The 25766-nt window shown below is 33.3% G+C and overlaps 1 protein-coding gene across 7 annotated transcripts in view; it reads right to left on the bottom strand.

The window, feature by feature from the left end:
• Positions 1 to 25766, bottom strand: part of Dg (Dystroglycan) — an 84517-nt gene that overhangs the window by 2353 nt on the left and 56398 nt on the right. For 3 of the 7 annotated variants that reach the window (XM_085197460.1, XM_085197458.1, XM_085197459.1), the window contains 17 exons: positions 14421 to 14589; positions 14068 to 14214; positions 13550 to 13717; positions 12578 to 12742; positions 9374 to 9493; positions 8920 to 9075; positions 8251 to 8376; positions 6267 to 6533; positions 5614 to 5766; positions 4965 to 5264; positions 4344 to 4486; positions 3785 to 3925; positions 3152 to 3506; positions 2524 to 2751; positions 1944 to 2114; positions 1205 to 1443; positions 394 to 767 (listed from right to left, as the gene is read on the bottom strand). In XM_085197460.1, the coding sequence (XP_085053586.1) occupies positions 394 to 767; positions 1205 to 1443; positions 1944 to 2114; positions 2524 to 2751; positions 3152 to 3506; positions 3785 to 3925; positions 4344 to 4486; positions 4965 to 5264; positions 5614 to 5766; positions 6267 to 6533; positions 8251 to 8376; positions 8920 to 9075; positions 9374 to 9493; positions 12578 to 12742; positions 13550 to 13717; positions 14068 to 14214; positions 14421 to 14525 (3358 nt within the window). In that variant the 5' untranslated portion in view covers positions 14526 to 14589. Of the gene's footprint in view, positions 1 to 172; positions 205 to 393; positions 768 to 1204; positions 1444 to 1943; positions 2115 to 2523; positions 2752 to 3151; positions 3507 to 3784; positions 3926 to 4343; positions 4487 to 4964; positions 5265 to 5613; positions 5767 to 6266; positions 6534 to 8250; positions 8377 to 8919; positions 9076 to 9373; positions 9494 to 12577; positions 12743 to 13549; positions 13718 to 14067; positions 14215 to 14420; positions 14590 to 25766 lie in introns of those variants that run through there. The other 4 variants (XM_085197463.1, XM_085197461.1, XM_085197464.1 and 1 more) reach the window with 4 other exon arrangements.

Raw genomic sequence — 25766 nt, 5'->3', positions numbered from 1 at the left:
TTAATAATAATAATATTTCAATTACAGTAGACATACTGTGCAGTGGTGCGTATTACAAAACAATTAGGTGCTAGTATTTGAGTTCAGTGAGAAGTCTAATAGAGCGAGAGAATAGAAGTATAAATGAAAACGTATGGCATAATTGAAGTGCTCTACTGTATTAAGTCAATAAATCACCTTGTTCGTGTCAAGAATTTGCATCCGCTATAGTTTAAAATATTTTCTTATTAAAAAAACATTGATACTATTTCATGTACTTTATATATAATACGAAATAAATATTAATCTAAAATAACTGTAATAATTCTAATCAAATAACATACGTATTACAGAAATCAATAAATAAAATACAACACAAATATTAATCAAATAAATATCGAAAAGAAATCTCACCTGTTCGACGTCTCCTATACAAGACGCAAGCAATAATACCAGCAACGACGATCATGCATACTATGACGACTGCAGGAATGACAAAAGTCACCAAATAGTCCGAATATTCAGGACCGGCACTAGTGGCCTTATTCTGTAAATTCGTACCACTGTGCACTGGTACCATCGGTTTCTGAATTTTAGTATTTTGATCAGCACAAAGTCCTAGAGGTATGAGACGAATGGACATAACTTTCAAGTCTTTATCGAATATTTGATCGACGTGCTCTTTGAGATTGCCGCCGATGGCTCCTTTTTCATCTACTATTATCATTTTTCGTAGCTCTTCGATTTCTCGTTGTGGACATCTATCCATTGGTAAACTTGTGTTGTACCTAAAACAAAAACAGTATTATTATTATTTTCTTGACGTTGTATTTCTAATAGGATAGGGGGTAGGATGGCAATGGAAACCTGCTAAGACATTCAGTTTACCACTTATTGCCAAATTTTCGGGGCATTACTTGTTAAGTGGTAGAATCAATGACGCGCTTTGTCTTCTTAAAAGGATGAGGAAATAAAACTAACTCGGATTGAGTTATGATGCCCTCTATTTAACAAAAACAACAACATTATGCATGTACATCTGTTCTTGGTTCAAAGAAAGTAAAACAAATAAAAAAATTGTATATTTAATATTATATTTTGTATAATTTGTCTGCAATTATTGAACATTATTAATAATATAATAATTAGATTCAATATAATAATAAAATCTCTAGACAATTTAACGACTTTTACTTCAATGTATTTTAATTTTATAATGACTTACCATATAATAGTAGTGGGATTATCCGTAATACTATGTATTCTAATATTATCAGTTTCTCTCTGTCCGAACAGAGCTGCCAGTTTCTCGACAACTTTTCGTTTATTATTCGCATTATCGACTAAATTGGGTGAAGGGTCCATTGTCATTTGGAATTCGACTGTAGGACGGATGGTGGGTGCCTTAGCCACTTCCACTATCAGGCTGTCGTAGGCGCTCTTCCTTGTTGAGTCCTCGGCGATCTGGAGTTAAATCAATTTTCAATATAATTTAACGTTAATAATTTACGAAAAATAATAATTTGGGTTCAGTTTTTTCTTTGTTTTTTTTTCATATGCAACCATAATAAATTACATGAAATATCTTTAACGTGATTTAATAATAGAAGTGACATTGATACTTCTAGTTTTAGTTGTAAGTCATCTATTTAAAAATTAGAGTATATGTTATAATTTTTAATTAAATAGACTTTAATTAAAAATTATAGTTTTTCACTTAATATAAGTAAAGATCTAATCTGACAACCCCGCTAGGGATAAAGCGTGAATCTAAGTGAATAAAGATATAAAAATCTACAAGTCAACACTTCAGTCTTTTATCTATACTTAGTATAAAGACTGAGGTTGTCTTGGTGCAATGGCAGTGTTGGACTAACACAACAGATGTGAAGGAATTAATTATGTTCATTTTCCCATTATTATTTGTTTATGTATTTCATTTAACATAATAAAATATAGTCTACCAGCTGATAATGCACGCTTCCTTCATCACTTGAAGTGGGCAGTCCATAGAATTCTTGGTTTCTGGCATCGAACTGCAACCAGTGGTTTGATGGTATTTCTGAACGATCACTGTACTTAAGGGACAGCTGCAGGTTGCGGGTGCTACCGTCTTCTGGGTCGAAGAATGTATCCTGTTATATAAATTAAAAAAATATTAGTTTTTATTTTACATATATTTATTAAGTTTCGGTTTTATATGAGGATCAAGAACTGAATGCAGAAGGCGGTAATACCAGAGATGACGCGCATTGTGAGGAAGTAGTTCTTTCTAGAGACCTAGCCACTGATGGCTTGGATTCTTGTCTCACCGACGGGAGACTTAAATTTATCCATCTTTGATAATAAAATATATGAGTATACTGGACAGTATACTATTTTTATAATAATTAATTATGATATTTATAAATATACATTAAAGGACTATTGGTGCACGTTCTTAAGAAGTTTGGGTGCATTTTTAAGTATTTTGAGTGCGTGTGACTAGCACCACGTCAACCCTAACGTTTGGGGTATGATAATAGTAGAAATAAAGCAATTGACCTCGGGCACTTTGTATATGAGCAGGTGTCCGACGGTGGCCGTGAGGTGGTCGACCTGGTTGCGCGTGACGGGCGGGTAGGTGTCAGGCGCGCGCGTGGCGGCGGGAGGCGCGGGCGGCGCGCATCGGCCGGCGCCGCGCCAGCGTACGTCCGCCACCTTCAGATCAGGCGACATGGCGCGCGCCAGACCCGCGGACGGGGAGCCGGGGGAGCTTTCCGATTCCATTATCTGGAAAATTATTTTAATTTGATTAAATGTTATTCAGTGGCCCGCAGCCAGCCAGGACATGCAAGACATCTGAGGATCAGGGGACATGGCGCGTGATAACCCGGGAGACGGGGGAAAAGAGTATATGACTCATTCCAAGATCTGAAAATTTTACTTTAATTGGACTACATGTTATATATTTGTTGGAAATTTATTAAAATTACATGTTTGTATTATTATATCATTATTTAATTTATTAATTTTGCTCTGTTGATGGGTAAGTTACTTTCTATATTAATATATTTTTATATTTTATGTTTCAAGATATGTCTTAATTTTGGATATTTACTAATTAATACTTATAAATATAAAAACGTGTTGGAAACAGAGCCAAAATAAATAAACCCATTAAAAAAAATACCTTCATAAGCCTATTAATATCATCCATTGGACAGGCAGGATCTTTAGGCAGAGTATCATTAGTCCAAACAAACTCGTACAGGTCGCCATTTTGGGTAGCATTTAGAACTGTCAAATGGTCCATGTCGGTATCCCTAAATAGATTGACGATGCCTTCCAATACTCTAATTTGCCAATCGACGGAGGTATAATTGTATTGTTTTAATAGTTTAAATTGCATTATAAACTGGTGATTGATGGTTCTACCGCTCTTGTGTTGCTGTACAGTTATGTCTAAAGGTCCTCGAGCTACGAGTCCTTCGCTGTCTTGCGCTTCTACTATGAAGTTCCAGCGAGACACGTGCGCTTCGAGTGGCCTAAAAATAACAGATGTTATTATTACTGGTATAAAAATGGCAGGGTAGGCAGAGGGAACCTCGTTTTAAGACACTTCGTTCCTCATTTTCCGCCGAATTCTGAAGGCATTGCGTGTTGAGAGGAGGGAACTCAACGCCGCGCTTTGCCTCGATACCAGAGCGAAGAAGTAAAAATATAAATTAAAATAAATATTTCCATTCCTCGAATGGGGATCGAACTCACAACCAGTATTTATTAAAATTTATGCTCTAAGTTAGAAAAAATATCATTAACTTACAATCCATATACTTCTCTTTCATTAGGAATAAATTGTATCCACGAATTCTTGCTGAGGGGTACATTGTCAGCTTCGTACATCGTGAAAGTTAGATTGCTACCTTCCTCTGGATCAGTGAATAAGTCGGCAGGGATGATATATCTGTAAATAATATATTTTTTATGATAATAAATCTTTTTATATTAGCACAAAAATAATATAAAAAGTAAACAAAAAATTAAAACAAAATAAAAGGGTAAAGAAAATACATTGTATAAGAATACAATGTACAAAGGGCGACCTTATCGTTAAAATAACGTTTTATTTATATGGAAATTGTTTATTAGCCTCACACTGTATACTGGACATAACAGGGTAGGCAAAAATAAGCTACCTACCCCTACCTGGATACTGCGTTCTCTGCTTTCTGGCTGAATTTGACACATTGAATATGCTGTCTGTGTATGTGTGTCTATTGTTTTTAGGAGACAATTCGGGCGGAAAGTTATAGGACAGAGTGTAGGCTTAGACTAGGATCTCTATTTCTCTTTTCTTCCATGCTACATGCGTGTTACAATACCTGAAAGCTTTGCCAGCTGTGATAGCTAGTTTCTTCATATGATGCTTGAGGGTTGGGGGTTGATTTGCCGGCATTGGGAACGGAACGGTTTCCGTTGTTCTACCTATTATGGTGCTAGTTCGGTCCGTTGATGTCATTGTTTCCTAGAAGATTAAATTTATTTATTTATTTTTTTGCGAAAACATTGTACAAATTTTATTTTTAATATATTTTATATAATTATTCGTTAGTTTAGCTTTTAGCGTTTGCAGCTACGCATTGCTTGCATTTGTTCCAAGTGATAATAAAGCCAAACGTGTAGATTCAAAAATATATATTAAATATAATTTAAATTATAACATAATATTTATCTTAAAAATTAAATAGCATGAACAAGACAATAATAAATTTTGAATTATCCCTCCCACATTAATATATACCACATAATGAATTCCAATCCAAACTAATTTCAACAAATGACATGTAACTCGAGCAAGTATTATATAAATGACGATATTTACAAAATATTAATTTAAAACTATATAATATAAATACATATAATACATAATGACTAAACAAAAAAAAAATCAACGGCGTCCATGAAAAATCTCGAAGCATGCACAAAAACGTATGTCGACAGACCTGTTTAGTTACTTCCTCAGTAGTAATTTCCGTTGGTACTGTTGTTGGCGTAGTCACTGGTACGGTTACAATAGTAACGGGTACGGGCGTTGTCGTTGACGTGGATGTCGTTTCCGTTGTCGTTGACGTGGACGTCATTTCCGTTGTCGTCGACGTTGTCGTTGATGTTGTTGTTGAAGTCGTTGTTGTTGTACTTGATGTTGTCATCGGAGTGGTTAAGGTTTCTTCAGTTACGGATTGTGTTGTTGGTAGTTCCGATGACACGGGTAGCTCGTTGGACTCGCGTATAATAACAGTTTGCTGAAAGTGCCATGCGGACGCTCACAACGTGATGGAATTCAGATATAGTGGCAACTTTTTTATTTTCTTATAATGAACTTGAACTTAATTTGTATTTTCAAATTAAAAAAATTAAAATAGTGTATCTATATATAAAATAATAGCTGCCATTACATCTTTAAGATTAGTTTATGTATGTACAAATTAAATTACAATGTGATATGAAATTCCTTGTCTATTCTAACCCTTGTTAAGAAAATCCACTCCCACACGAGATAAAATTAGTGTTTAATAAACCTCTACAAAATGTGAGTTAGATTCAGAATGTGATATTAAAAAAATACTTCATTAATAATGAATATAGACATACCAATTCTGGTTCTGTAGATGTGGTTATTTCTTCAGGTACTATTACTACAGGGACATGGTGGAAATTGCGTTCCACAGCTTCCTTGGTGACGTTAATGTTAGTAGACTCCGAAGCCGATTCTGAGTATGGAGTGATTTTCACTGAATTCTGATTCTGTACAGAATGAAACAACATTAAATAAAAGTAATATAAAAAATATATATTTTTTTATTTAATTTAAAAAAATTCTACTAAAAAACTAAACTAAGACTAAATGCAAAACTTTATACTACTATGGCGTATGCAAGGTAATAAGTATACTATCAAAATGCAACTATATACCCATGTGATATCAAAAATGAGTAAACAAATAAAACATTCCAAGGTAACTGCAATGGACCAAAAGAACTGAAAATTCTAAATAAAATATATTAAAAAGTTAGTATTTATAGCGTTAATATATTAGAAATTAATTAACTTAAATACTCGAGCGATAAACTTCAGGCTACAACAGTATGGTAATGTCATCCCTGTAAACGGGACAAGGTCTTCCAGCGGCTGACGTGCAATATGGTCAGAAGTCAGACAAGAATAAACAAACCAAAAATACCACCACACAATCACACGACAATACAAGACAAATCACGAATCATGCGATGGAGATTGGGACAAACCTCCGTTGTATACATATTAGTGGTCGAGTCGGGGGTTTCCGACGACTCCTCTCGGAGCGGGGCGGCTTGCGAAGGGTTTGGGGGTTCGGGGGTCTGTGTCGGGGTTTCTGGGGTTGGGGTTGGTGATTCAGGGGTGGGGGTTTGAAGGGGCGGGGTCGTCGTCGTCGCGTCGGGGGTCTCGGTCTGAAACGTGTCGGTGGTGGTGTGTGGCGCGGGGTGCTGGCCGTGGTGGTGGCGGTGAGGGTGCGGGGGGTTGGGGACTCCCACCTGCCGCCGCGCGGTACACACTACGTTAGTACTGCCACCCACTTGTATAATAGCAATGTTACTTGTATAAAATACATCATTATGTTTTATGTAACATTACTAATATAACAATTTTAAGACTATGTTTTTATTAAATTAAGTGTTTTAGGGAAGGATTTTGTTTAGTGATTCTCTATGTAATAATAGATTGTAGTAATGGTGTGTGGTTATTCATTATATTAATATGAAAACATTTAAAATAATAATTACAATTATTTTCTTTATATTTTAAATAACCACAAAACAAAATCTACACTGAAATGTATCCTAATAATAGTTTAATGTAATGATAAAAGTGAGAATTGTTCATGAAATTAACTGAGAATAACGCCCAAGACATGATGATAATGAATTTGTAGCGTATGTAAAATAAAAGATGTATATGTGTTAACATTCAAAGTTAAATCTATATTTGACTTATGAAATATATTTTTAATTTTTTTTTAATTGTTGTGGACATTTTAGGAATATGAATTTTATTATTTTATAGTTTTTTTAATAGACATTAAATTTTATTATTTTATGTTAAGTTATTAAGTTAATTGATAGTTAGGTATTATGTTTAGCATTCCATGCAGTGGTCCCGGGGAGTTTGGTCTACATTTGCAGTGTTTTGAGTGCAAGATTTCCATTCCACATACAATATTATTAACATTTATAACTACTAGAATTTAACATACAGGTACAAAACTGCTTTTAATATAATATATATGATATTTAATTATAATTTATTAAGTTGTAATTCATTCATTAATTTAATTTATTATAATTTCGGGACCTCATAGTAGATCAGAAACTGTTAATAGAAAATTCTAAATTATATAGTGTTAGTAAAACTGAAATTATTTCAGATAGTTTATTCATTGGAAAAATGGTTGAATGTTTCATCGATGACAAAGGAACAATGTTAAATAAGCATAATATTCCAATGAATAAATGGATGCAAAATGATAAGACCTTTCGAAACATTTAACTAAAGACTATGCATGACATGTATTAATAATGACTATAGGAGATTTTTTATAACCTGGCAAAGATTTATATTAAATATTTTCGCACAATATTTGAATAAGATTCTAACAATTAAATTAACAGATTAAAAATATAATTTGGTCTTTTTACTTTGCGAGATTATAATAATGTTCATGCAATATATGATTGGTACATAATGAAGAAATGAATGATTTTTTATTTAGTACCATTTTTTTTGTTAATACTCAATCGACACAGACATTATATTGATTAAGACACAGTATAGCCGAGCGCAAAGTGACATTTAACGCCATCTTTATTTACATTGTAAGCAATTTCTGTTTAGGTTAGTAAATGTTTTTTGTACATAAAATTTAATTGTAATAATTTGTCTTTGTTTATTTTTTTAAAGTTAGAATCGAACATTAAATTTAATATTTTTGTTAGAGCTATTTCATTCCTATATGCAACACCAAATACTTGCGTTATATGATTAGATTATTAGAAGGGCAACACCTTATTTACGTAAAGTGCAATAGACGAGTTGTAGCCGTCCTGAATTTAGACTTTCGCGCATTGGCCTTAATTAACAAAACTTAAATCGGATATCTACAGCTAGCTTCAGGGTGGTCATAACTCGTCAACCTTATGTTTCTTATTATATGTATTAATAAATATATATAAGCCCGATAAACTGATTACTTACGATATCTGGCGCAACGTCTATGTTAGTGTAGTCGTCTTCTTCATCGTCCTCGTCGTAGCCACTGTATTGATCGTCGTTCTCTTCGTCGTACATGTCGTACACGCCGGACCCTTCGTCGAGAGGTGACTGAAATATTGTAAAAAAAAAAATATATTTTAATTTAATATTAAAAAAATAGACAAATATTTCTAATTTTACTATTAAAATTTATTGTGATTATAAAAGACTAGAAAATGTAACAGGATATAGTATAAAAAAATCCCGAACAAATATACTTTTAATACTTGTAACAAATGTAAAATGTTTAAAGGTTCTTTTTTTTAGCTGTTGTTGAGTGCCGAAACTCAATGTCGCGCTTTGTGTCATTTCCAGAGGAAATGAAAAGTAAGGAAAGAGGAGGAATATATCTGTCGCAATTACATAAGTACGCTTGTGTACCTGAGCCACTACCTCACTGACCTCAAAGGTTCTTACATAATCTATATTTGCTATGTAAATAATTACTAAAAGTTGTTGACACTCTGTAGAAGAGTGTAAATAAAAGCTATGAAAATTTAGTAATTTGCATACTAATGTTTTTTTATAAGAATTTCAAATGTTATTTAATTATTGTACGTTTAAAATTCTTAAGGTAATAGGGTATAGTTTACGTCATCTTAGACTATTTACCTGTCTTTTAAGTCGTGGCAAAGGCTTTATGCCAACCAACCGCCAGCCAAGTACTGGAAGACGTAGTACTTGGTGAAGTGTGCCGTCACGAGACTGTTCCCTTAAACCTGCTACTAGGACCTTGTGTCGCGACCAGAGCTTTTCACCACAACCCACCTAATTTAACAAGAATATTTTAATATAAACGTCCATTTCTAATAATAGTGATAAATTTAGTCAGAAATTAATTAGTCCATCTATTTTAGGGATATGTCATGTTCGGTGGCAGATGCCAACCACAAGTTTTACCCTTCCCTCCAAGTCTTCTCTTATTAGATCAGATTATGGAAATAAAATTATGATTAAATCTGAGCACTTTAAGTGAGAATAAAATCTACTTCCATCGCTTGTACAGCCTACTGATAATTCCCTACTTTTACTGATTGCTCGGGCCAACTAAGTAGTAGATACTCACGTTTAAATAAATAGCAGTAGTCGCCTCAGATTTTCTTCGTTTCGTTGTGCCCACACCGGTCATAAGAACTGTGTGAGATTGAGCAGATTCAGCCTTGTAGGGTTCCATCCAAAATTCGTCCTGAAAAAAATATATACATAATATAATTTAATTTTAGCTAATATAGCTTAATTTATTATTTTGTTAATATTTTAAAAAAAATTGACAGTTTGTCTCACTCAGTCTAAAACTTAATAAATAATAATTCGTTCCCCCGACTGAGAATCGACCCCACAACCGTCACGTTTACAGTTACTCGTTGTACTCTTTCGCGTCAACCTCAACAACTTAACATATTATTCAAATACTAATACAATTATTTTTTCACGATACAATACCGTTTGTTTATTAATTTTTCATTAATTAGAACGTCGTTCCATAAGTATAATTTGTATGCTTTGCAAAGTCTCTATTTCATGACCTAATTAAAGGTATGTAAAAAGAAATTATAATGAGCACTTATAGTAAACTCGATATCGACGATCGTATGGAAACCTCGCTGAGGTAACGAGTGGAGGCATGCGACCTTCTCAGTCCTCACGCAAGCTAGTAGGTACATCTGGTTGGGTACTTTGAGAAAAGTAGGTAAGTCGGTAAATTGGCACGTTAGAAGTTTTAGTTTGCGTGATTAGCTTTATAAATTGTTGTTAAAGTAAAGAAATAAAATATTAAGCTCAAATATTTTTATTGGAAAACGTATAAAAAATTGACTGTAGCGGGATTTCTCTGCGGGTATTTGAGCCTAATATTTTATTTCTACTTCCGAGTAAAGAAAAAATCTTTTTCCTTCTCAGGTTAGGTGTAACTCTTTAAAAACGTTAAAATATTTTTAAGATTATTCCATTTATTTGCTTAGTAGGTACTGAAAAAGAATATTGAATCTAAGTAAATAAAATTTACCGTAGCGTTTGGCGCTCCGTTCTCTCTGTCTACCCTGCTAGGGATACAACGGGAAGTTAAGTTAAGTTAAATAACTGCGTTCTTCACATTTCGCTTAAGGTCGTGGCCATTGCGGTTGCGTATTTAATTAGTTCCGGGTAGAACTTATAATTCAAATAAATTCACAATATTATACTTAAAAATGTATAATGTTATTAGAACATTTGTGCCACTCTAGTTATAACTCTATGAATATTCTTAATTTTTTTAATAGTTACTGATCTCACATTGTTGTGTAACAGCAAGAGAGTGATATCTCACTTTATTTTCTATTTTCTGTATATTTAGAGAACTGGCGAGCTCGATAGGCCAGCGAAACCGGGGCAACATCTATATTATAAATAACATTTCTAGTCACGTTCTCAAGTAGGACTTGTGAGTTGAGAACGTTAAACAAACAAATGGTTGACCAAGTAAGATTTATGTTTGAAGAAAACTTAATGATATTACAGTGTCTTGTCATTTTACTGTTACTGACAGCTTAGCCCGTCAAGATTGTTTATATTTTTTTTAGTTTCACGCTGTATACCACACACAGCATGTTACGCAAAGGTAACCTAGTGTTAAGACGTTCCCCAATTTTTCCATAATTCTAGAGACATTGCGTGTTAAGTGGCGAAACTTAACGCCGCATTTTGCCTCGACACCAGAACGAAAACATGAAAATATTAAATAATTTATTCGAGTAGTAATCGAACGTACAACCTAACGCATTTACAGTCACACGCTTGCACCCTTGCTTGTGCGCTACAACCTATTTTGAAAAGAAGAAAATTATAGAAATTACAAAAAATATATATTTTTTAACTTTGTCATTAAAAACCAAATGTTAAATTTAAGATAAATAACATCCACATGAAAAATATATCTTTTTTAAAACTGTAATTATATTCTGAAACATCAAAGCTAAGTTTAACATTAAAGTCACAAATGCCATCAACCTTTGTAGGCAGAGAGAGATTACTTTAAAAATCTAGTCACGAGCGCCCATATCCTTTTAAAATTATACACTCACGTTTAATCAACGCAAATACATTCTCTTTCATTAAAATGAGGAGAGAAAAAGCTTTTATAGCTGTCGTATTTTACTTTACATAGATGATCTACTGTTTTACTACTTGCCTTTTCAAAACAAAACACGTAATATTTAGAACAAGGTAAGGAAAATAAATCAGCTTCACGCTGTATCCTGCACATAGCAGGATAGGCAGAGGAAACCTAGTGTTAAGGCACTCCGCTCTTTACATTTAAAGTGGCGAAAGTTAACTGGCTGGTTTTCGCATTGGTGCCCAAAAGTGAAGATATTAAGAAATAATAATTAATTCCTTCGAGTGGGGATCGAACCCACATCTGTCGTGTTACAGTCACACCCTTGAGCCCCTGCGCCACTACGGCCTTGGTTAATGATGTCGTTTCAAAATTTATAAAAGAAAATTCATTTTCATGCTACCGAAGCACGATAGTGGGTCGAACAGGAAGCGCACTCCCGTCCGTGTTTTATAGCTTAATAAAATGTTGAAAATATTCAAATATAGAATATAGTTATGAGTTATTGGAATCCGATACACCAGGAATTTACTGTTTAGAATTCTATTCCAAATATATAACATTGTTGTAGGTAAAATTCTAAAACTTGGTGGCTAATAGTGTTAAGATTTTTGGATTTCCTGGTTCAATTCCTGACAGGTACAAAATTTATGTGCATACATAATTTCAATATATGTATATTTTCTTTTCCAAGTAATTACCGATTACCATACAGATATTAGATATGAAAGTTGTCAAATGTTAAAGCATTTCTTATATTTTCATACAGTTTATGTTAGAAGAATGTCGATCTACCAGCTTATAAAGCCACATGATAAACGTTTATATCTTAAAATAGGTATTTTCCTTGCATTTTATTGTTTTAATCGTTTTGAATTGAAAGGTCGTCGTGCATATAATTAATTAGGATTCCGTTATCCAAAACGGAACCCTTATAGGAACACTTTGTGGACCATTTATCGCCCTTAAAGGTCTGAAGTCAACGCAATCAAAAGATACGAGCATTTCTGCATCGATTTTGCTGCATTTTGTATGAAATTTGTCATATAATCGAAACCATAGGGTACTTCCCAAGGACCAACCTTATATGATAAATCCTGAAATTGGTACAGACGCCTCAGTGGGCGAGTCCGACTCGCACTTAACCGATTTTTTTTAATGTATTCAAATCGAACTTACCCCATCTAATGCCATAAAACTGGCGAGCTCCATCAGCGCTCGTATTCTTTGCCGCGGCGAAATCTTGTGGAAGTTGCCATCAATGAGTATCACCAAAACCAGTCTATTTTCGTTGTTCACACACGTTCCGTATTTAGATTGGGGCTTCTCATCTGCACTTTTTACCTGTTACCAATGCAACCGTTGTCCTTTTAAATTCAAATTCAATATGCTAATATGTAAAAGAACTAAAAAACGTACCTCTTTTTTTATTATTTACAAATACAATATATTAATTTATTTTCGATTATAATTAACATTTTAAAAAATCATTCAAGTACAATTTTAAATATTTCATAGATATCTTAGTTAAAAAAGCGGTTTCCACCGCGAGCGGAGCGGACCCATCGAGGACTACGTTGAGCTCCCAAGAGTAAGCTTGCGAGCTCAAATACTAATACAATGTATTTAGGCAGAAAGAACCGAACTAGCAGAAAAAGTTGATATGAACTAGCCCAGTTCTAGTATAAAGTACCACTAAATTATTAGAAGCTAGATTATTTGAAAGTACTCCGATCCGCCTAAGCTTTAGCAGTTACCCAGTCATTTCTCTTTCGCAATGGAAACCAGGCTTAATAGTAACATCATAGCAGCAAAAGACAAATTAGGTCAAATAATGCTTATTCCGTTTGGAGGTTGACAAGCTGCGAATTATTTAGTTAAAATAAGTTGACCACACAGTTACTCGTACTCCTAGTATATCTCTAATAGTTAAATCAGCTTCACAGCAGGGTAGGCAGAGGGACCCTAGTGTAAAAACACTCTTTTCCCTATTATTCCACTAAAATCTGGAAGCAATGAGTGTTGAGTGGCGAAACTCAACCCTGCGCTTTGTCTTGAAACCTGAGCGAGAAACTCTCCGCCACGACTGGCCCTAATAAGCACTGAAAACTAAATACTTTGAAGACTTACAACAAGAAATATTCAACTTACTTCAATAGTAAACGAGTCGGTAGCGGTCAGGCCATGTGTACGCCCGTGTGCGACCACAGAGAAGGCATGGGAACCCAAATCTTGCTTTTGAGGTACACCGCTTATTAGCCCGTGCTTCGTGTCCACGGCCAGCCAGTTTGGTAAGTGACGACCGTCTTCTTTCTTAACCTAGAACATATGACTTTTAATGAGAGATGGAATTCTAGAAAGTATTATATAATGTACAATTGTTATAAAATTTGTTTATTTAACAAAATTACGATAGCTGATGAGCTGATAGGTGTCATATTACTCAAAAACTGATAACTACCAAATCTAGGCGTGAGATATTAAAGACCTCATTAAGAATATAATTTATTTAATGTGTTTTTAAAATACCGAATGAATACGGCAGAGCTCCCAATTTATACTGTGCATTTACTTTTAATTTCTCAAGAAGTATCCTACGAACGCTACAATTGTGTAAGCTTGAATCAAAACTTGATTTGCGACACGAATCAAATATATGTAGAATGTACCTTATATGCTAAAACCTCCCCAGAGAAAGCCTCTTTAGGGATTTCCATTCTAAATAGATGTCCTACGTAGGCCGATGTGTCCGGAACACCCCATAACCTTCTTAGGCCATTTTTTGCTATCTCTGAATGGTTCGCTGTTAATTCAACCTGGAAATTCAAAAGAAATTCATTTCAAAGGCCCTCTTCGCAGAAATAAAGCGAGACTGTATAAAAGACAATTGAAATTCAGTACATTATTTCGTCTTATTATATGCAAAATTTGATTTTTTATTTGTTTTTAATAACAATGGTGATATTATCATCTATTCTGCATATTTCGAAACAAACGCTACTCAGAAATGAGAGGGACTGACCTGGAACTCCTCGTTGTTGTCGAATGCGAAGTCGTCGTCGTGCCGGCTGAGCGCGAGAGGACATAGCAAGAGTACTGCGCACGCTACAAAGCGCGCGTATTCCATCTCGATGAGGAAAAACAAAGCGACTTTACAGGTCGCGTCGCTCTCATAAAATCATAGTGATCATCTGTTAACAAAAGAAATGCCGTAATACAGTGGAAACTCATATTTTTTGCTCAGAGAAGGCTACGTAGAGGGAACCTACTGTAAAGAAACTCCGTTCAGCATTTTCTGCCGAATTCTGGACTCACCAGACCACCAGAGCGAAGAATTCATCTCTTAATATTAAATATTTAATTTCTTCGAATGGGAATCGAACCCACAACTTTAATAATAAATAAGACATTCAAAGAGTGGGGAGCGAGCGGAAACGAGATACTGTTACACAGTTATAGGCGCGTGGTGATGCATAATGATCTCGCACAAACAGAATCTTTTATAAGAACTGATCTTTAGATTTAGCATGCTGTCTCGAATGGGGTTTTAAATTTTATTTAAGTACTAGTGGACCCGGACGCGGCTACGCCTGCTTCAACTATAAGAATATTTATTAAATATATTCATGAAATTATTTTCAATTCTCAATAAAATTAGTAAGAAAATATAAGCTCAAATAATCAAAAAGAATAATAAGTAGATACACATTATTAGAAAAAAATATCTGAGTTATTGAAATGAACTAACAAAAGGATTAAAAGTAACTAAAGGATTGGTATTCTTAATATTAGAAAAAGTACCTAAAGTTTTCCGTACGTGCGTACATAGATATCGACTCTACGAAATAACTAAACATTTCTCTCTATTAAGTAGGATAATTTTAGCGGGCAATATCAAATAAAATAAGAAGAGAATCAAAGTGTATTTTAAATTAATTATAAACAACAAATAAAGTTCGAAAATGTATGAAAATTTATAAAACCGTCAACGTCATCTGCCCGTTCGCGTCGGTCATACTGTGCCGCCCGCTAGGTGGCTAGGTCATTTGGAATCAGTGACATCTCCTTAATTATTTATTAGTATGTTATACAGTAAACTATAATTTCAATCTAGATAAAATGCTAAAAGTGACTATTATATTTATTTTCATAAGGATGAATATCAAAACGTCGCGGTAGCGGTCGCGTAGCAACGACGGTTGTTATTAACATGGCAGAATAAATTGCATGTCAATTTAGAATGTACTTTAAAATATATTAGTATATATGTGTAATGTAATGTTATATAGCCTATAGCACTTCTGAAGAATGCAGCTTTCATACAAAACAAAAACAATGAAAATCGGACCAGTAGATCCAGAGATCTTAGCGTTCAAACAAACAAACAAACAAACAAACAAACAAACAAACAAACAAACAAACTCTTCCGCTTTATTATATTAGTATAGATTTCTAAGATTTTTTTTTTAATTAAATAATTTTAATTTGTTGTTAATAGAGCCGTTGCGGCGTTAAGTTCCTTCGCTCAATACGCGATGCCTTTAGAATTCAGCGGAAGATGGAAAGTGTTAGTGTCTTAAGAGGAACAGAGTGTCTTAACAATAAAGTCATTGGGTTGCGGGATACAGTGTGAAGCTTAATAAAAAGTAAACATATCCATCAAATTCTAACATTATATTAAATTATATTTAAGATGATCTCGACGTCAACGGAAGAAAAATGAATTTTCTTTAATATGGCCTTTAGGCAATGAAATTATGTTGAATTTTTTTTTACATACAGAGGTTTTTCTTTTTTTAATTTTGCTATAAGTATTATTTTATTTTACTTTTTACTTTAATTTAACGCTACCCATTACATTAGTTTTCGTTTAATACTAAAATTACTGGTATATTTTATATTTAACTAATCTATATATATAAAATCGAAAGGTCACTCATCATGAAATCTCAGAAACTACATGTGCTAGGAACCTCAAATTTTGCATAGGAGTTACTTATAGGACGTAGGTGCTCGCTAAGACGGGAATTTGTAATATTCAACTTCTAAGGGGTTGTTTTTGGGGTTGAAAGTTTGTATGAAACTTCGTTACTACAAATGCTAGGAGTCTAAAATTTTGCATGGACGTCACTTATAGGACGTAGGAAATTAATAATAACGTAGTTCACGCAGGCGAAGCCGCGGGCGGGCCGCTAGTATTATTATAAAAACCGTTTAATAAAAGAAAACAATTCGTCACGCTGTACCCCGCACAGAACCCCCATTTTTCGTCGAATTCTGGAGGCATTGCGTGTTCATTCGACACCAAAGCGAATAAATGAAAATATTAATATTTCATTTTCTAGAAATGGGAATCGAACCCACAACCTGTCCATTTATTTAACTAGCGTAGAACATTTGCTGCAACGGATGTAGACCCTTTAATACAATTGCTATTAGCATCCTAACTTTCAGTTTGAGTTATTTATATATTACGTACCTACTTGATCTATCTTATCTTGTTAGAAAGATTACGTAATAGGGGCTCCTTTAGTTTTAAGTTATATACCAACAGTATCGTTTGACTTTGTAATACTTCTACTAAGTAGGTTAAAAGCAAAATAAATTGTATCTAACCAGAATTCACCGGAAAATGAAGAATGGAGTGTCTTAACACTAGGTTTTCTTTGCCTACCTATACTACTACTGTACTACAGGTAGGCAGATTTTATTTCGCGATAAAGCGTGACATCTTTGTAATTCGTGTAAAAATACGTGACATTTATCTTTTACATGGATTTTTAAACGTACAAGTTTCCAGATTAAATGAAATAATTAAACTGACAGGTTTCCAGATTAAATATTTAACACGAAATGAGGCCGAGGCTTTCTATCGTATAATACAGTCTAGCTATACCTACTTTATTCCTATCTCGAGCACTACAGACAAAGAAGGCACATACAAATTGATCTATACTGGCGAATCTCTTGTATCCTGTAGATACAACGCTGCTACCCTGATACAAATAGAGAGCATATAAACTTTGACCTATTTTTTAAATTTAAAATATATTTTTGATATGAACACCATATTTCTTAGCTCCATCGCTAGAGGAATTGCAGGGGGAATCTGGGAACCTAGTGTTATAACCATTCTCATAAATATACTTCCGTTCCCCATTTTAATACCGCGATTCGCCTCGTTATCAGAGCGACAGATTAAAATATAAATAAAATTTTCATATCCTCAAAAGCGAAATCTGTAAATAGCAAATAAAATTTTTACCAACTTCATAAAATATATACAAACCGCCTATAACTTATAACTTTAACTCAGATTCGTTTGAATTAACCTACCCCACTCCCTTCAGAAAGTGAAGTAAGAGGGTTCGCACAATGGTTCCACCCCTGGTAAAATCTGCCAAAATATATACTTAGAGATATATTTGTGTATATATAAACCTTTCTATCAACAGATTACAGCTTGAGGATTTGGTACACTCACTTATTTAATACTAACAAGGAAACAAAATTTAATGTCGTATTGCTGCCATGTTTTTTACCATCATTTTTGTATGTCGATTGGGAAAAATATTTTTTAATAGATAATTTTTTATTTTATATAATAAAATGTATCATAAGTGTTGTCTATCAAACTATACAGTTTTATTTTACTGGAATTTCAGCACTGACCAGAAAAAAAATCTCATCGTATGAGAAAATATGAAAGTTCTCATAAATAACTTATAATACTAAACATAACAAAATACTATGGCTATTGTTATCTATATCTATATCTATATATATAATAAAACTGTAAAGGGGGTAAAATCTGTACATTGAATATAAACTAAAAAAAACACTTCAGGGGGACTCAATACAACTAATAGAAGGTAAAAATATGATTTTTGGAATTCTTGTCTGTCTGTCTGTTGTGACTCTTTAACTCAAAAACTACTGGACAGATTAAAATGAAACTTTTTTTGTTGCATAGCTATTAGTCTTCGGCAACATATAAGCTATAATTTATTTTGATAGTCCGAATACCTGATGTGAACCCCTAGCAGCCCGCCTAATCTATAATAGATATCAATACAACGAATTAGGAAAAGTTATTCAACGTGATGAGCATTTTCTGTTGACATAAAAAAAAATTGGATCCAATGTGGAACCCCAGTCACCCAGCTAAACTTTATTACATATAATTCGTCAGTCGTCTTAAAATTAATTATTCTACGTAATAAACATTTGTTTTGACGTTTACGTAATACCATAATAATTATTTAAAATGGTTCAACTCCAAATGATATAAATTTAAGTAAATGTTTTTAATAAATATATACAAATTAAATAAAATTTAAAAATAAAATCCATAAATCGCTAACATATATGTGTACCACAGATTTAAAAAATTAAATTCTTATAATTTTGAGGCCCGTTGTGGCGCAGTGGCACAAGCACCGGACTGTATACACGACAGGTTCTGGGTTCCATTCCTACTTGAAGAAATGAAATATTTAATATTTTCATTATCTCACTCTGGAACGAGGCAAAAGTAATTTTATAATATCAAAACAATATACGAAATATCTTCTTTTTTATAAAAATTAATCGCTGAATGTGTTGCTAAGCGCAAATCTCGAGAGCAGCTGCACCGATTTCGGTAATTCTTTTTTATAATATTCCTTGAAGTACGAGGATGGTTCTAACGGACAGAAAAAAATTAAAATTTACCAGAAAAGGTCCAAAAACATGACTTTTCTATATTCCCGTACAAAAGATTCGTATTGATATCTACTTAAAAGTCAATTTGGACTTTAATACACTACTATAAAGTTTAAATATTAGTAGCTGGATTCCTGGAAGGCGAAACAATTGAGTGACGTTAGTATCGTATAAATATTATAGCCCAAGAACCCAGAGCTGCCAGACCGACGTCATTTTAGCAAAGGTGAAATTTTGAGGACTATTAGTCTTACATGTAGTTAAGACAGTATGCCTACTCACTAACTTGAAAATGGGATCCTTTCAGAGGTAGAGAAAAATAACGGTAAATCTCTTTTTGGAAAAATGATAAAGTCATCGGATTGATCTGGTTGCTTAGGGGCTGGGGCTAGAGGGGTCTTGAAATAGTCCGTAAATAATCCATACCTATATTATAAATTCGAAAGTAACTCTGTCTGTCTGTCTGTCTGTCTGTCTTTTCCGCAATCAGGGCCAAACCGCTAATTTAATTGTGATAAAATACTCATATAGAGATACTTGAGGGTCCCGTGATGAACATAGGATACTTTTTTTTCTCATATTTGTAATATTTTCGTTATATACCAATATATTAAAATAATTAACTTGACAAGGAATTTATTCCGCCATGTTAATAACAATCGTCGCTACGCGTTGCTAAGCAACAGCTTGCAAAGTTTGCTGTTTTAAGAAAACGTCACCCACAGTGAGTTTGCTTAATGCATACATGGTGCGCGCCGATATAGATTTATACAAATCTCTTTATACAAATCATTAACAAAAAATAGATGATTTCTATAATTTGATATTCATCCTTATGAAAATAAATATAATAGTCACTTTTAGCATTTCATCTAGATGGAAATTATAATTTACTGTATAACATTCTAATAAATAATTAAGATGTGACTGATTCCAAATGACCTAGCCTTCGGGCGGCATAATATGAGTATGACCGACGCGAACGGGCGGATGACTTTGATGATTTTGTAAATTTTTATAGATTTTCGAATTACTATTATTTTTTATGTAATTATTTGCTGCTTATAATTAATTTATCTCAGTTCGGTTATCTATACCGATGTTATACACTTAAAATATCGTAATTTTAATCATTTGAGATTTTATTTAATATTGTTCGCAAAAATTAATAATTATTTAATATAGAAAAATGTTTAGTACGCGCGCACAGCAAACTTTAGGTTTTTTTTTCTAATATTAAGAATTTCCTTTAGTTACTTTTACTTCTTTGGTTTGTTCATTTCGGTTACTCAGATATTTTTTCTAATAAAAAATCTCCACTTATTATTATTTTTTAACATATTTTAATGATTTAGGTTTATATTTTCGCGGGCGTAGCCGCGTCCGGGCCCACTAGTATATTATAAATTTTAGATTTACTTTAATGTAATTTGCCCCAATTTTAAAGAACCTTTATGACTGGCAGAAGTAAAGGTCCACGTGAAAGAATGTGAAATATACATTTTTTACTTTAAAACATAAATATAAAAACTCTCTTCCTTACTTAAGGGAGCGTTTTCAATTGACACTTCCAAGTGAAAGACCTGTACACTCATGTGTAACTCTAAGAAAGCTTGAGTGCCTTATATTTAATACCTCTTTCTATGAAAAATCCTTCACAGTTCAAGCAGTGCGCTTATGGAACTCACTACCTAACTCTATACTGTCGGGCAATCCATCTCTAAATACTATTAAAATCAAATTAAAACAACATTTCTCAGTCGAATCAATCTCAATTAGAATCTTTAGTAGTCGCTTTGTCTTTTTTTTATTAATTTTCTTTTTCTGTTTCAACTCTTTTATGTCATTGTATATATTTAGGTAGGTATAGTAATATTGATTAATATTATGTATATTTGTATGTAGGTTTATTATTATTATTAACATTATATTAAAATACCGCACCCGAATCATTTCTTTTAACATCCGCTACATTCAAGCGTTTCTGGTAGAGATCTCTATTAGAGATAAGTTATCCATTGTACACATTTTTTCTGTTATCATAAGTTTTCTGTACTTTCTTTATTGTGTGGTACATAAATAAAAAGACTTTCTTCTTTAACGCAACTGAAAGTGTGTTTTAAGTTGGCACTATCTCTGAAGGTTTTTTTAAGTTAGAGAGTCTTAAGTACATATTAGACTATCAATCCTCAAAATTTCAGCTTTGTTAAAATTATGTAGGTCTGGGGGCCCTGGGATCTCAGTCTATTAATGTCAATATTTGTCAATATTTTTATGGTAAGATGTCAATTGAAATGTAAACGTCTCATTGTGCGTCTATATTACTAAATCTAAAAGCCACAAATTTTATAAAATTAATAAAGTGTTGTGTATTTGTGACTTACAAAAAATGCCTTCTATAAGGCGGTGGACAAATTTAGCCAGAACAATCTAATCGTACCCAGAACGTGAAAATTGCAATGAACGTGACCACGATAGTTGACTGATAATGTTGCAAATTTGAATCGAGCTGCTTTTTGTTACGATATATCAATTGATGCCAGCAGTGCCTAATGCTGTGTTGCTATTGGACCTATGAACTCAGCTTGCCAATATTGTAAGGTTATTGTAAAAACTCAGTTTGCCAATTAATTTGGTGGCGCAATAATTTTATTATAAGGAGGAGGATTGCCAGTGGTTCCACGTTCAATGCAAGCTGATGAACTGAATTCATGTTTAAAGTCCTCGAAATTGTGGAAACATGTCAAGGTATTACAGTTAAGCAAGAATATGCGTGTCATGTTGCAAAATGATCAATCTGGAGACATATTCTTTAAACAACTCATTGATATTGGTAATGGCAAACTTCCTGTAGATGCGCTGACTGGCTGCATCACCTTTCCTGATTGTTCTTGTCAGTTAACGTAATCAAAAGAAGAAAGAGTGGCCATGAGTTTCTTTGCCTGTATCTTCTCATGAGCTCAACCATTTGAACGGGCTTTTTTCAAGTCAAAATTGCACATTCTTTTTGGTTATTTTGTTTTCCATTTTTTTTTTATCTTTTATGACATGTCCAAGTGAATGTTAAGCATTTTTATGGAATAAAGATATTTTGACTTTGACTTTGACTTTGAACTCATTCATATAGTGCTTCCAAATGTTGTTGATTATTTATTCCATAATTGGTTGAGCGAAAGAGCTTTACTGGCTGCCAAACACACTGATGTAAATGAATTAAATATAAATTTTCAAGATGGCATTCCTGGCAAAATAAGGACACATAAGTCAGTTGATACGGCAACTAATGAACATGATGTCGTGAACTATCCACCGGAATTTTTAAATTCCCTTGATTTGCCAGGATTGCCGCCTCACAACCTTCAATTAAAGCTTGAATGTGTAGTTATAATGTTGCGAAATATTAACCAACTGAAACTTTATAACGGCACACGATTAGCGATAAAAAAATAATGAATAACGTAATAGAAGCAATCATATTAAAAGGAAAGTATAAAGGACTTAGTAGACTTTTTGATGATGCGGGGCATCCCAATGATTTCGACTGACATACCATTAGAGTTTAAAAGACTACAGTTTCCAGTACGGCTTGCTTTCGCAATGACTATAAACAAATCCCAGAGGCAGTCATTAAGTGTTTGTGGTATTAATATAGAAAACTCATGTTTCTCGCATGGTCTGTTGTATGTTGCCTGTACCTGTGTTGGAAAACCATCTGCTCTGTTTGTTTACGCGCCAGATAACCAAACAAAAAATAACGTGTACCATAAAGTACTACAATGAAAATGAAACTGAATTTAGAATAAGTAAAAATAAAATATAATATAATAAGTAGGCATAAGATATCGGAAATTGTTATTTTTATTATAATTTTTAATGAATATTATAAGAATTAAAAATGATTTAAGTTTTTATTTTTTTTATCTTACTAGCTGACCCGGTGTCGCTAATAGCAGAATAAAAAAAATCGACTGTTAGGCGATACGAAGTTCGCGGGTCTGCTAGTCTAGAATAAAATTATAACATTAATAGATCCAAGAAGCGATGGTTGAATTGCTGATCCCAAGCTCGTCAAGCAAAACTGGCCTCCCACGCTAGTTTTAAGCGTATAGGCTTTCAATGTGAAGTACGAGCTTTGTTTTTATTGTAGGTTGTGATAGCGGCCGTGCAGGTGATAGGAAAGTACCTACAATACTCCTTGTAATTTATTCTTTGAACCGGCGCGGCGTTTAGTTCCGCCACTGAACACGCAATGCTTCAAAAAATTATAGTAAAAAGTAAAATTTCAATAAATATATATTAATATTATACTTTAATATTATTTATAAATTTAAAATATAGTGAAGCTATTAAATTTCTCCATAATTGTCAAGAATACAGAAAATATAAGAATAAAAATATTTAGAACTTCAACTAGTATACTAAAAGATATAATTGTTGTTTTAGTACTACACCAATATTTATTCATGTCACTAAAAAGTACTACAATATTGACGCAGTTTTAATTATACTATTAATAACGGTGACTAACGGTAACACTAACGAGTAGTGAGTGACAAGTAACAATATTATTAATATGTAACAAAGTGACACACCAGTAACAATTTATTCAAATGAATAGATTATCTTTCTGTTTATCTGTTTTTTATAAATGTATAATGATGGGATTTATTTTAGGGACTTAAAAAAATAATTCTGCTGCTCAATATTTAATGCTTTCAGAATTCGGTATAAAGTGGAGAACAGATGTCCCGATGGGAACGGAGTGTTTTAACACTAGATTCCTGTGTTCCCTCTGCTTACTTTTTTTCTTGTTTAAAAAAGAAATTAAAACCAAACAGATAAAACTAGTGCGGTCACAAATTTGACGAGAGGAAGTCGATTTCGCTTCAAATATTAAAGTATAATTGCTTTTAATTAACTGTATGTACAGAGTCAATTAAATAATTATCATACCAGAGGTGTGAGATGAATAAGCAGCTAAATATATCAGTATTAGTAGGGCTCTGGGTGACTTGGAGACCAGGTCTGAGTGCCAAGTCGTTATGCTATTATTGACGAAGTAATGTTTCTGAGACCTAGTTTTAGTGTACTAAAATAATAGATGAAATAATAGACTCAGTTACTAATTTAAATTTGAAACGTATTTGTTGATTTAAAAATATTTTATATGTATTTTTAAATTTTATATTATACATATCTACAGACCAACATATTTGTATGTATTAATAATAAAAATAAATGTATTACATAAAAAAAGATAAGCGTAAGTTAAACTTCCGGTTCCGTATTATTATCCATAAAAACAGCAAAAAAACATTTGTTCTATGCGAGAAATCTTCAAGTGTCTTACTATCAGATGACACACGGACAAACAGACTGAAGAATCTTACTAATAAGTCCCCATTTTATCCTGTGGCTACGGAACCCTAAAAACAAATAAATAAAAGGAAAAATGTATAGAAATGCAAAACTTTTTCGATTTTACTTTTAATACAATAAAAAATCATGCATGCTATGCTATGCTACAAAAAATGTTAAAACAAATATCTCTCTAGAGATTTTTATGTTTAAGATTAAAAAAATTTAATACTGATCTCTTCAAAAGATGGGTGATACAGTGAATTTATGTCACGCCGTAATTATTTTGAGTAACGGCAAATGATTACGAAAATGTTTTTTTTTTTTAAATATTGTCTCCGTCTATCATTGTGGGATCAGAACCATATTTATGCTTTCTTTTCAGATTTATATAAAATTTTCAACAAAACCTGTAAAGCCTATTTTTATCGGTCAAGGCTATCGACGTTTGCAATCGGATTTTGTCGGTCAAGGTATAAAATAATAAATTTTGTATTGTTGCAGTTCTTTTTTATAGCAGAATCATATTCTTATATAATAAATACTTTTATATAAAACCATTGTGGTAATCGAGGTCGTCGTAGCCCAGTGGCAGAAGGGTGTGACTGCAACGCAACGGTTGTGGGTTTGATCCCTACTGGAGGAATTGAAATATTTATCTAAATTTATATTTCCAATTCTTCCCTCTATGTTTAAAGCAAAGTGCGGCGTTGAGTTCCGCCACTCAACACGCAATACCTCTAAAAATTCGGCGGAAAGTGGGGAACGGAGTGTCTTAACACTAGGTTCCCTCTGCGTACCCTGCTGTGTGCGGGATACAGCGTGAAGCGTGATTCATTTCATCATACATATTATAAAAATAGTCCGTTGCAGTAAATAAGCTGGCGTTATTGCCAACGCAGTGTCAGCTTTTTCGCTGCAGTTAGATTTATACCCTGTAATAACACTCTCCCTCACACATGCAGGTTCCCTCGAGTTTGGGTTTATTTTCATAACGAGAATTTGATTTAGCAAACTTCCCCTGATATTTATAGCTCACCCTATTTACACAATTTTTAAAGATAATTCCATTTAAGATATCAATTTCTTGTTTTTCAAATGTATATAAATTGTGTGCAGTGTTAAGACAGTCAGTTCCACATTATTCGCGGAATTTTTAAGTCATTGCGTGGCGGAACTAAACGCCGCGATTTTGCCTTTTGTACCGAAGAAAAGCGAAGAATTTAAAATATTAATAAATACTAATTCACTCGGGGGAAACTAACACATAACCTTCGTGGTACAGTCACACGCTAAACTCCTGCGC

The sequence above is a fragment of the Heliconius melpomene genome, chromosome 14 (genome assembly GCF_056956725.1).
Source record: "Heliconius melpomene rosina isolate 202511_hmr_F chromosome 14, ASM5695672v1, whole genome shotgun sequence".
Classification (NCBI taxonomy): Eukaryota; Metazoa; Arthropoda; class Insecta; order Lepidoptera; family Nymphalidae; genus Heliconius; species Heliconius melpomene.
This window is presented reverse-complemented; position numbering and strand designations above follow the sequence as displayed.